The 13,709-nt window shown below is 39.3% G+C and overlaps 1 protein-coding gene across 4 annotated transcripts in view; it reads right to left on the bottom strand.

Annotated features, from left to right (window-relative positions):
- Window positions 1-13,709, bottom strand: part of CPED1 (cadherin like and PC-esterase domain containing 1) — a 153,434-nt gene that overhangs the window by 85,437 nt on the left and 54,288 nt on the right. For all 4 annotated transcript variants that reach the window (XM_061467629.1, XM_061467626.1, XM_061467628.1 and 1 more), the window contains exons 8-10: window positions 3,221-3,363; window positions 1,770-1,842; window positions 66-233 (exon numbers count right to left, since the gene is read on the bottom strand). In XM_061467629.1, the coding sequence (XP_061323613.1) occupies window positions 66-233; window positions 1,770-1,842; window positions 3,221-3,363 (384 nt within the window). The remainder of the gene's footprint in view (window positions 1-65; window positions 234-1,769; window positions 1,843-3,220; window positions 3,364-13,709) is intronic.

The following is a 13,709-nucleotide window of genomic DNA, read 5'->3' on the forward strand; positions in this document are numbered from 1 at the left end:
GGCATACAATCTAGAATTAAATATTTTCAAACAGTTAATAATAAGCAAAAGGTGGAATGAACTACCTTACTCACAGCTGATGCATATATTTTTTGTAAAGCTTCTATGAAACTGGTTGTCGAGGATTCGTTAGACAGGAGAAAATTAAAAGTATCTTCAAAAAGCAATTCTTTCAAAGTTTGGTCCTGAATTTTTGATTCATCCTCATCTTGAAAGTCAAAGTTTTCATGCACCTGTTGGAAAACAAGGTAAGAATTTACAGTCTGAACATCAAGTCCAGTCTTCTCATAACCACATATACCAAACTGTAATTATTTATTTAAAAAGCAGGTCATAATATTAATAAAACAGACAGGATTATAATCTAAAATTCTGTACCACATTTTCCATCAGAACTACACACCACAATGTTTGCTGACCTCCAGTGGATAGAGTGTAATATTGCATACTCACGTGAAAGGTTTTTTTCATGTGCTTGATTTGAAATTTAATTAAAAATAAAAATATCAGTTTATACTGACAACTCTTGCACAACTCTGGTATTTAGGACTTGTGAAAGATGAAAGTATAAGTTTTACAACAATACATAAACACAATGAATAAACTCATGTTCATAAAATACAAATAAATTAGTATTTTAACATAAAAACATAAAACCATGTAACTTCAAGCTGCATGGGCTGTGTGCATAATATGGCTTCCAAAAGATATTATTCAAAGTCAAAAATCATAGTAATTATCAGCTGGGATTTTTTAGAGTAATTTGTGTTTTCATAAGAAACTGTTCAACTGATTGATGGTTGAGACTGCTATACAGGCAGGTAAACATTATGTGCTATGTTTAGTTTTTTAAGCAACTCCTGGCAGAATTTTTTTTACAGCCTGTTAAACAGTTAATAACACGTCACGTTTCTTATACTAGCTAAACAGGTCTTGTCAGACTAATTAAGGATATTGTCTTCATGGATTTTTTTTTAACTTGTGCAAATTTTCTTTCATATATGCATCTTTTCATTGTGTTTCAAGGATCTTTGTTTTTGTGAAGGATGGAGAGACTGACTGCACTCTTGTTACTAGAAACCTCAACAGATTTTTACTGAGGATACATTTTTAAAATGTTCTCTTGTATTTCCTAGGATATTGACTGTTTTTTTTTTTCTTTGTGTATCATAAATATGAACAAAGATTTTATGCACCTAGGTCTATACATATTTGTGTGTATATACAGGGGCAATGAGAAGCAGCTGGAAAGCAGTACAACTATTGTTTCCACTCCAGCTGTTCTGAGGTAGGAGTGGTACAAAACGGGCACAGGGAGTTTGTGCCCAGGTCATATTTCTCTGGTTTTGAGGGCCCTGAGGACCATGCAGAAAGAAGGCAGCATGGTGGAGGTCAAAGCAGGTCATGAGCTGGAGAAGTACAGTTCAATTCATGGAGAATTTCAATTTTTATTAAAAGCCAGTTGTGGTATTTTAACTTTCTCCCTTCGTGTCTGTTCTGGCACAGTTTATACTTGACTCTACCTTCATGCAATGCTTCCTGTGGATTTTGTTTCACTGATAGTTGGGGTGATAGTCTTTTAAAGCTAAAGTGGAAGCTTTAGTGGTGTGCCAAACTTCATCACAGGAACCCCACTTTTAGGCAAAATTAATATTGATGTATTTGTACATTTCTCAGAAATTTGAGGGTACCTATCAAAGAGGGTTCCCTGCTGGTTCTTTTTGATGTAAGTTTTTTGGGTCAAGAAATAACTTGTGTAATTTTCTCACCTTGAGAACAACTGGGTATATGGAGGTGCCAAATCCAATGTCAAAGGTTAGCATTTGAAAACATTGGCTGCATCTGAAATACAATATAATGGGAATCAGATTCACTGAAATAGGTACTCATAAAATTGAGACTCATATAATCATTTAAGCTGGAATAAACCTTTCAGATCATCAAGTTCAAATGGTAACTTAACACTGCCAAGTCCACCACTAAACCATGGCCCTATATATGCTACGACAAACACACACAGGTCCAGACAGCACACACAAGAACATACACACACAGGTCAAGAGACAGCATGTAATACAGACTAAATAAAATTTCTAAGAAAAGACAGCAGTATTAAAGATAGATGGAGTCAGACTGTGAGCCAATGAAAACAGTGCTATATTAAAGTGTATTTACATGCGGTTGACTTTTAAAGCAGTGAGGGAGGTGAAATACATGGGAGGAGAAAATGCCTTTTGATGAGAATCAGCTCCTGCAAAAGTTCTGAAGACATCTGGAGGGCAATAGCTGGTGAAACTCTCTGACTCACTGAAGCCAAAGAACTGGCAGCAGCTACGGGGTTGTTTGAAGGCATGGGACAGGAGCTCTAAGCAAGTCTTGGTCTACACAAACCAGAGATATCCATCCCATTGTCAAAAAATACTGGGCCACTGTCAAACTAGCTCCATCCCTGTTACACTGCTTCCCTCCTTGCTGCCCTCTCCACTCACAATGTAAGCTTTATTTCCAACTTGCATAAGTCAAATAATGAGCTTTATATTATTGCTACTAAAACACCTGGGTTCTCAAACAGCTTTATAAACTATATAAATTTAATTAATAGTGACTTATTTCACATTTATCGCTAAAATGTCAGGAATGTGACATAACATATATGTATATAACAAATACTAATTTTAATACAAATATTACATAAAGTTGATTTATGTGTAAGAACTTTAACACTCTAATAGAAATTATTACAATGATTTAAAACTCACACAAATGTGACTGTTGCTGACTAGGTATATTTACAGCTGTATATTTCATAAAAGATCCTACAGTGTCTCTTGTTCAGCTTGCCAGCCCACAGCCAGCTCTGAACCGTCTGGACTACTCTAACATTAAATATTTGACAGAAGACAAAAAGCTCATTGAAGGGAAATACAGCTTTATATCTGTTAGAACTAGCCCAATTGTGAGAGATTTCTGTTCATTTGTGCTGCCTGAAACACTTAATCAGGACACAGTATCTGGTCCTAAGTATCCATCATAACCTTTCACAAAGTATAAGCACTGTGGATGTTGAAGAGTTTTACTCCTATATGCAGCATGTTGTCACTTTAAAAGGAAGTATGAAATAGAGGTGAGTATCTCATTTTAAGAGTCCTTTACAATTTTTATTCTGTTCTAAGGAGATATTTTGACAATAGCATACCAATGACCACTGCAAGTCACTTACTGATTGAAAGAATTTGGTCCTGAGGCAGACGATTCACTGAAGACCTCAGTCATAAGTAGAAGTTTGCTTATAGCTTCCTTCATGTTGTTGAAGGCTTGTTGGGGAGAACTGCTTCTGAAGAATATCTCGAAAAACTTTTGCAGCTATAAAAAAGATTACATGTATTTTTGAACATTTACAGTAAATCATGCATTGAAAGGCTAGTAGAAGTAAAAATTGCTTCAGAATGTCAGCTTCAGATCTTATTCATTTGAAGAGTAGAGTGGCATGAAAAGCTCCACACTGCATACTAATACAGAATGACTCCTTGTATAAAAATAAGCAGATCACAAAGAAACTCTGTATTAATGGATTTAAAAAATACTCACAGACTCAGACTTTGCTCACAGACTAAGCTGACTTTGATAAAACCTTTTGCTCTCACTGGTTCTAGGCAACGGAAACCACAGACATTTCTTCAGCAGCAGGTAATAGCACACTCAAAGCAAAAGCATTTTTTCCTGTTAACATACCATGCCAAGGGCTATCCCACTTGACCTTGACAACAAACCCTTACTCCAGGTTAACAAGCTTTAAATAGAATACAGAAGAAAGATGTTGAACAAAACCAGTCACTGCAGCCTGTGTTTTGACTGAACTCTTGCACATCCTGAGGTTTCTGGACTTGTGAATCTTCCCAGTGGCATAATCACTGGCCTGCACAACACTGTCCTCAGCTGTTTTCATCACTTATGTGAATTCACCCACCTCGCCACTTCAGATAAGACTTAAGAAAATGACAGGAGCAACACAGAGCTCCAGTGAAGAGTGGGACACTGCCAGGTTTTGTTGCATCAAAGCCCTTTGTGCTAAAAAAGGGGCTGCCTTTAAATCATATTTCCATTATAGTTATTACATAGCACATAACACAATTAGTGTATCAAGTATGTAAAACTATTAGATAATTTGGTTGGTACTATATTATGAAAAAGATACATTTTTATAGTAAAAAGTACTATCTCCAAAGATAAAGCACAAAAAAATACACATTGAATATGTTCTGTATTGACATTCAGAAAAGAAAAATATCTGATTATTTCCAATAATTTCCCTACTTAATGGACTTAGAAATGTCATTGTATATTTTCTATCACGTACTTACACATGTTCCACTGGGATAACATGGTGGAAGCATGCAGCTTCAGTAGACGCCCCACTGGAGTCTGATATAGTTGTCATCTCTCCAGCTGCCTTTGACTACTACAGTCATGAACAAGAAGCCACAGCAGATGAGTTAACCAAGCCTTGCCTTTAGCAAGTCCACAAGGTTTAATGTGGTATTTTGGCTCTAAAGCATGATGACAGAATTACAGAACCACAGAAGGATTGAGGTCAGAAGGGCCGAAGGATTGAGGTCAGAAGGGCCCTCTGGAGGTCATTTTGACCTTCCCCCTGATTAAGCTGGGTCATCTACAGCACTTTGCCCAGGACTGCATCCAGACATCTTTTGAATATGTCCAAGGATGAAGACTCCACAACCTCTCTGGGCAACCTGTGCCAGTGCTCAGTTACTCTCAGAGTGAAAAAGCATTTCCTGATGTTCAGAAGGCATCTCATCTGTTTTAGTTTGTGCCCTTCTTTACGGCCTCCCTTCATAAATATTGGCGAGACCTCCTTGAGCACCTGTGAAACTTCTCCAACCTTTCCTCATGTAAGAAATGTTCCAGTACCTTAATCATCTTAGTGGCTCTCCTCTGGGCTCTCTGCACATCGCTTTTGCACTGGAGAGTCCAGAACTGGACACAGTACTCCAGGTATGCCACAGGGGCAGACTGCTGGTCAACCTGGTGTCCACCAGGACCCCTAAGCCCTTTTCCACATAGCTGCTCTCCAGAATATTGGTCTCCAGCAGGTACCGGTGCCTGGGGCTGTTCCTTCTCAGGTACTGAACTTTACGCTCCCGCTTGTTAAACTTCATGAGGTTCCTGTTGGACCATTTCTCCAGCCTGGTGAGGTCGCTCTGGATGGCAGCATGACTCTCTGATGTACCAGCCACTCCTCCTAGCTTTGTGTCATTAGAGGGTACACTCTGCCCCATCATCCAAATATTTAACAAATAGATTGAACATGAATGGACCCAGTAGAGATCTCAGGGATACACAGCTAGTTACTGGTGATGTGTTATGATGTATTTGCTATGCTGATACCAGATCTTACACTATACTTCTGTGCAGTCTAGTCCACAGAATTTTCTAGACAGTGCTGGAGCCTCCCCTTGTGAACACGAATACTGCCAAGCACACTGGTCTGCACTGGCATGGATAAACAGTTTTCAGTTTCTTCAAGCAGCGTATTGCAGTTAAATGTAATAAGTACTTTTTCCTTTTCAAAAAATCCTGTATTATTGCCTACAGCCAGCCACAGGAAATGCTCAAATATGCACTAACAGTGATCCTCCTTTGCTTTCTGCTCTCTTCAGTTCCAGTAACTTCATACTGTTGTACTGGTAAATAACTGGACGGTAGGAAGTTGGTCTGCCTGTTTTCCTGTTCTTATCACCTCTGTTTTCATCCTAACAAGTGGTTCCCTTTCCAAGCTTTACTGAATTAAAGTCCCCCATGCACATACCTGGACTGAAGGTTTGCAGTGCCTGGGACTTTTTCCCCTCTTTCTGATAAAACTATTTGAAATGCTAATAGGAAAAAATTTACAACAGTATACATGACTAAAGTCATAAAATTAAACCTCGGACTGCCAGGAAGATGCAAAGTGAAGGTTGCACATGTAGCCCCAACTCTGCCCTTTGGATATTCACATGATGTGGAAATCTTGAATGACATCACACTGTATTTTTATACCACAGAAAGTTTTCCACATGTACTGCTATTCCATGAGTCTCTAGGGCAAAAGTGCCCCGGAACTGCTATTTATAAAGAGATTATCCAAATCCTCAGGTCATGCTTCATTTGCCTGGCACAACAGGCTGAAAGGGGGTCTGTGTTTCTCAAAGTCTAAGATCATCAAAGCTGTGTTTCTCCCATAGAGCAGTATAACAATTAAGAACAAAAAGCTACATGCTTTCCAAATCACTTCTGATTTAGATTAATCTCCAAGTTAAACTGTCTCATTTCAGTTCCTGTTTCAGGCAAAAACCAGTTAATTAAACTGCTCATTTGACATTAAAAAAATAAAATGAAGACTCATTTCACCAAGGGGGAACTACATGGTGGTTCTTCAGCTGACTTTAACAACTATTTTCAGCATCTCTGCCAGATCCTGTATACCATACATATTCCTGTTAAACTGGCTTGTACCTTTTCTCTGTTTTCCTAGATGTGCAGTAGGCATTGAGGGGCTAAGTGAAAAAATGTGGAACACAAAAAGTTACAGAATTTTATAAGGAGAAATGGGGATTATTGGAAGGAAGGGCAAGAGGGACAGAAAAAGCCCCATTATTCATTTTCTCCTCACTGTAAATAAATTCTTAAGCACCTGAACAAAAAGGATAGGCAATGCATATATTTTCTAGCAAGAACTAGACAAGCTGATTTGCCCTGTTTGCACCCCTAGTGAGCTGTTGGCCATAATAGCCAACTGTTTCCAACACAACAGGCATTAAAATAAAACTGGCTTCACCAAGGAACTGTCTTTTAGCTACAGCCCTCCTTAGCCAGACTAGAAAAGAAACATTGCTCAACAGGTTCTCATTAGGGGATATCAGGTTTTAGGACAATGTTTATTCTAAGCTAATGACTGAAAATAAATATTTAGTCAGGCTGGTTCAGGACCAGTGGAGACAAGAGATGAATACTTCAAGTTAAATTCCAATTCATGAAAAAAAATGCTATTTAAACAAGTTCAAGTTAGTTTTGACTGCTACAGATCCAACAGGATTCTCAGTAACTGGTGAGGAAAATGTAAACTATATGGATTAGGGGTGACAAAGTCTGAAAGCCTGCAACAACCTCCGGTTCTTCTGAGTGTGCCCAACAAAGTTATATAAATATCTATGTTCAACTGCAGTATACAAAAGTCACTGAACTGAAGATTTCTTCAGATTATCACTATTGACACTAGTTCTCTCACCTTCAGAAGAAACAGACTACCTATCCAGCAAGATGCAATCTCATGGGATAAATCTCATTGATCGATCATGATTAAAAGCAGCATTGAATGGTAGAAAGAAGACAGAATTGGAAAAACTGTTGGCAGTTTTTTTGTTCTCAGTCTGGGAGAAAGCTGACCTCTGGTTGGCAAATTTTTAAACAGAGGGATTAAATTTTAGTAGGCCGTAAAACTTAATGTTGATATGCACATATATTATGTACAATGACACCATTGTATACAGAATTGCAAGACTTCTCAGGAGCTGAAAGATGTTCATCCACATGCTGAATGCATATAGTTGGAGGTACATTCCACGTATTTATGTAATTCCTGAAAGAAGCGTGTAAATGCAGCCAAGTTACATAGGTCGAGCACACATTTTCTGTAAAGGCAGACTGAACTAGGAATATTCTTGAGATTAATTTTAACTCACTGACCTTTTGCTCACTGATAACTACTTCTGCTTTAGGATAAGCCACTAATCAATGTTAATTTTACAATGCTTTTTCTCTACCTGCTTTGGCATCCACCTTCTACAGTCTGCAGTCATTAAAGTAAGGTTTATGATCTCAGAAACATGGATCTCTTTGGCTCCTCAAAAATACACTGAACCACCAGTGTAAGGCCTGACACACTGAAAAAAAATGCAATTTAATTGAAAAAAGAATTCTGATTTGAAAGCTTCATGCACAGAGTCATGAAGACTCAAGAAGAGTGGAAGAGCATGGCACCTGCAGGGCTGAATGCTGTAGTGACTGTAGTAACTCCCTTGAGAGAATTTTCCTCTGGCAATTTTTCTGCAAATGAATTTCTTAGGAGAGATGCTGGAGCAGCAAACTGGGGATTGCCCTGAGAAAGAGTATAAAACCAAACTGTAGGGATCTTTCTGAGATTACCTTCTATCTCAGTCCTAGCATATTCTTGCCTCCTGATGAGACAATAAATATTTTCTTCAACTAACGTTAGGAAAGGCACTTTAAAAAAAAACTACCTTCACTGACTGCATTGATTAGCTTTCTGTTCACTGTTGCAGGCACAACTCACATGAAGACAATTCACCCAGGTGTCAAAATCCGTGGAGGAATCCCACCACATAAGACTACATTGCTTATACGTATATGAGAATGCCCTGGGTTCAGCTGTAGCAGTCATTTTTCTCCTTCTTAGTAGCTGGTGCAGCGCTGTGTTTTTGACTTTCAGCCTGGGAACAGCGCTGATAACACCAATGTTTTTAGTTACTGCTCAGTAATGTTTGCTCTGACCAAGGACTTTCTGAGTCTCATGGTCTGCCATGGAGGAAGGGAAGCCGGGAGGAAGCAGAGACAGGACACCTGACCCAAACTAGCCAAAGAGGTATTCCATACCACAGCACTTCATGCCCAGGATGTAACTGGGAGTTACCCAGAAGGGCTGGTTCCCTGCTTGGTCGTGCTGGGTATCGACAGGTGGTATTGTATTCCCTTCCGTTGTTATTTCCCTTATCATTATTATTGGTGGTAGCAGCAGTGGTCTGTGTTATACCTTAGTTACTGGGCTGTTCTTACCTCAACCCGTGGGAGTTACATTCTTTCCCTTCTCCTTCCCGTCCCTCCGGGAGCGGGGGCAAGGGAAGAAAGGGGGGGAGTGAGCAAGAGGGCTGCATGGTTCTGATTTACGGCCTGGGCTTAAACCACGACAGAGAGCTAAATGTCTAGGTTCTTTATATACCTCTGTGCAGAACACAGACACTTGAAGAGCATGATTTATGCCATCCTAAGGCAGACACCTCAAAAAGGTGACATTAATTGCAATTTAAAACTGCTCTGTTCCTCCAGTGGTTGTACAGGGAATCTAAATGAGACACTGACGACAGGTAGGAAATATGCCGCAAGAGTGTTCACACAGCCTCCCCATGGACAACAAAACCTGTGTGCCTGGGAGCGTCCTGGGTTCAGCAGTAGCAGTCATTTTTCTCCTTCTTGGTAGCTGGTGCAGCGTTGTGTTTTGACTTTCGGCCTGGGAACAGAGCTGATAACACTGATGTTTTGGTTTGGCCAAGGACTTTGTGAGCTTCATGCTCTGTCAGGGAGAAGAGGAGGCCGGGAGGAAGCAAAGCCAGGACACCTGACCCAAACTGACCAAAGAGGTATTCCATACCACAGCACGTCATGCCCAGGATGTAACTGAGAGTTACCCAGAAGGGGAGGACTGCAGGGTTGGAGGAGGTATTGGTCGGTGCTTGGTCAGGCTGGGGGGGGGGGGGGCGAGTTATCCGTTGGCTGGTGGTGAGGTGTTGTATTCTCTTCCCTTGTTATTTCCTTTATCATTATTCTTATTGGTGGTAGCAGTAGTGATTTGTGTTATACCTTAGTTACTAAACTGTTCTTATCTCAACCCGTGGGAGCTGCATTCTTTCAGATTCTCCTCTCCATCCCTCTGGGAGTAGGGGGAGGGCAAGAAGGAGGGGAAGTGAGTGAACGAGCTGTCTGGCTGGGTTTAAACCATGACAGGGAGGATGTTTGACCCAATCTTATCATGACAAAGAGGAAGGTGATCATCAGCAAGGTTAAACAGTAACCAGGAATTTATAAAGTGACTTTTGAAACAAGAGAGGAGTCAGCTTCAGAAATTATATAAAAGCAGCATGAAAACTTGCAGGGGGGGACTTTGGGGTGGAAACAGTAGCAGTGAAAACCTGATCAGGCACTGCCAGAAGTCAGCCCAGTAGTATCACAGCTTCTGCCTACACTGCAGGGAATACTAGTGTAAGGGATGGGCACAGGTCCTATGTGGGTACACATGAAATGGCACACACAGAGTTGGAACCCCCGCTTATCCAAGGAGAGGTGCACGCAAGAATGGAAACTGCATCCAGGAGAGTTGGGGATGTTTGTAACCTGTGCTGCCTGTGAGAGAGGGTCTGGGTAAATGTAGGTAAGCGGGTGGGTGTTTCAGAGGGTATTTATAAAAGATGTTTAGAAATGTGGAATGTTTATTAACACTTTTTAAGTGTCTGGTATAGTGGTTTACCTGTTCTGCTACTGAAATTGATAGTAAGTGTATCATTATTTCTCATTGCCAGCTAATTGCATATCATTAATTAGCCACTTCTATGCTGGTTTTTCTTAAATACTGTAAATCCATCAATTTTACCTGCAACTGTATCTCACCTTTGGAGGTGTAGGTGAGATTTGAACTTACCAAAGGGGCAAGGAGACAGAAGATAAGAGACAATTGGGGCTAACAAGTAATTCAGTGTAATTTTGAGGCTTACATTTTGGGCTTTGATACATCAGACTTTACAGGATTTGTATGACTAGATTTTCAAAGGACTTTGCTGGTTTCCAGTTGTAGCCTTCAAAACTACAAGGAACATGAAGTTACCAGGATCATATCTGAAAGCAAGGTTTATGTCTGAGGAGCCAAAGCATAACCTTTGCTTTAAAGAAATTACGCTTTTTGAAGGAACAAAGAATGTCCTCTACAGATTCTCCTCTATGCATCAGAGGTGTTGCTCTCTTAATCTGGGTCAGTAGAGCCTCAAAAGACCTAAGGTAATTGCCTCTCCTTGAAAATAGCTGAGGATGTTTTCACTTGAATCAATTTAATCAATCTGTGCTAACTTTCAATATAGGTTCTGTACTCTCAGTTCATTTTTGTACATTAATTCTTCTTACTGGATCTATATTTGATGAATTTTCTTCATGAAGTCCAAATACTTTTGGTTATAAATAGTGATCCATGGATGCAAAAATACTCTTTAACACACAAATAAGAATCTCTTTAACTTTACATACAGAGTTATCTAAATAACAAGGATGTCTGCAAGAATACTGAATGATTCCACATAGAAGGTTGGAAAAAGCATACTTTGCAATGAAGCCATTTCCCGTATTGCCTGCTAGCACAGGCAGAACTCTCCACCAATTACAGTATATAGAAAAAATTGTAAGTCATATAATGAGAGAAAAACATACCCATAATCAAAACAATGACTCTAGAATACATTACAGAGAAAACAGTGCAGTAATTTATCACAAGTTTATAGTGTTAGCTTTAGGTAATTGTTTATTCCACCCCTGACTTATTGTTACGATGTGCCATTTCTCTGCAGCTCTATCATGGCACTTGATGAAAGGACAAACCACAGTATTATTCAGCTATTTCACACAGTAATTTTCCCACTTATGTATGTTTTTTTCCTTTACAAAAGATTTTTTACAGATATGTCATTTAATAGTTCAGAACAAAAAAAAAATACAACTTCATCCCTCAACACTTATAACTTACATGGAGGAAAAAAGGCCATCTGAGAAAGATTTTCTCTAAAGATCCTTGCTAGTAAGACTAAGCCTAAAGACAAAAAGTCACCTAATAAGCTTCAGCAACCACTAAATTAGGTCCTTTGACTACAGCTGAAGAATGGTTTCCCAACCCAGAATTGACTTAGTGGGAAAGTAAAGGTGATTTACTAACAGCACTTCACAGCTCTCTGTGAGAAGCAAAAGTGTATTAGCTTCATTAAGGGAAGCTGGAAAGCAAAAAGGGAAAGATGAGAAGAATCAGGATAATGGGAGGTGGGTCTGAGAAAGCTGGGATCCACAGATGGGTGTGTTTACAGAGCTGGCTGGATTGTACAGCCAGAGCAAGAGGATATATGGACCAGGAGAAAAGCAGAGAGCTAAGGGCCTAGGTAGTAATAGTGTAAAGACTTCCTTATGACATATCCACATTATAAAAAAATAATCAGCCTAGGGCTCTTACTATCTAAACTCGGATGTTCGTAGTGACAAGACCAGAAAAGAATGATAGGAAGAATTTCACCTTTATTTAGGCACTGCATGACAGATTGGCATGGACATGGGAAACGTCAAGAAGTAAGGATTATTCATTATTTTCTCTTAAGAAAAGATTTAAGGGTATGAAGTTAAGTAATCAGGTCAAATTTTAAAACAAATATTCTTTCTTGAGCAACACATGGTCTGTGGCATCTCATTGCTGCAAGATATTGGGAATAACAAAAGCATTAACGGGTTAAAAATTCTACTAAAGAATTGCATGGCATAAAAGTCCACTGTGGCTTATTAAACATAAATATATATATTCTACTTCCAGTTTTGTCTTCCTAACCTTGTGGGTTACCAGAAATATCTCTAGTCTGCCTAGGGACTCACACTTTATGCTTGTCCTGTTACACAGATTCATGATGCTTTCTTGCACAGCTTTTGCCAGAAACAGAATGCTAGACTAAGCATGTCTTTGATCTCCCCCAGTCCAGACAGACTTTTGTTCTTATGTCAGTGAAACGAGAAATGATAGAGCTCTAGACACTGTAAAGGCAGAAAGCAGAGATAGTATTTTCGTTATGCTCAGGAGACGAGCATTGTAGTATTGATTCTTGCTACTTGCAACAACAGTGAAATGTGTATGCTAAGTTCTTACAGAATTTAAAGAACAAATTTAATTTTATTCCTAAATAACCTTGTAATTTAATGGATTAAGAGTTGATGCCAATTTTCTTTATTTGCTCCTGCTAAGTAGCAGGGCAAGCATATGCAATTCAAAGAGAAAATAAAGGGAAAAAATCCTGAGCCTTTCTGCTGTTTCTAAGCATTTTGCTCTTTATCGGCGTGTCTTTTTCAACCTAGCTGATTCTATGATTCTACGTTTGCATCCTGATGTCCGTGGCTATTACTTGAAGTAGTATCAAAACTGGCCACTTGAGGGCAATACTGTAACTGAATTGTCACAGTGTTCGGCTCTCAGCCAGAACTGCACAACATAGTAAAAGACGTATTGCCTGGAGAGGTGAGGGTCCGTTTTATTTGCATATATGTTAAGTAAAAAAATATATTTCTCTTTACTCAAGTTTCCAAATGCTTAATACACAGAGAGAGAATTTCAGCGGTAGTTATAGTGACTTATATCACAGCAAGCTTAACAGCAAACTGCTTTAATAAATTAAGTTTACTTCACTGCACAGCTGGAAAATCACTTAAAAGCACAGTTTCAGCTGAGCATATCGAGGATCTTGCAAGAGCAGCAGTCAAAGAATTCAAATCCAGGAGGTACCTGACTATTTTGGATGAGCAAGGGGACAGTGAAACAGAGCAGGGGCTGTGGGTAGTGGCCCACAGCACAGAACCTTCCGAGGTGACAAAAGTGCATCTCTTCATTAAGAACTGGGACCAGGTTGTGAAAGGTTAATAGCAGGGCAAAAGGAGCACTTCACAGTGTGTTAAACCTTGAGATACTTAATCATAAATGACTGTTTTGCACACCAGCTTCTATAAAACAGAAAATTATTGCAGGGTCAGTCTTCTGCTCAATAGACATGCATAATGCCGATTAATTCAAATGGAATTATTGCATATGTTGACAGAGACCCACCCTTTAATGGTACCTTATGCAAAATAGAAAGCTT

This window comes from Pezoporus flaviventris, unplaced genomic scaffold (assembly GCF_033815535.1).
Source record: "Pezoporus flaviventris isolate CSIRO_AGI_PZ_B2104156 unplaced genomic scaffold, CSIRO_AGI_Pfla_v1 ptg000045l, whole genome shotgun sequence".
Taxonomy (NCBI): Eukaryota; Metazoa; Chordata; class Aves; order Psittaciformes; family Psittacidae; genus Pezoporus; species Pezoporus flaviventris.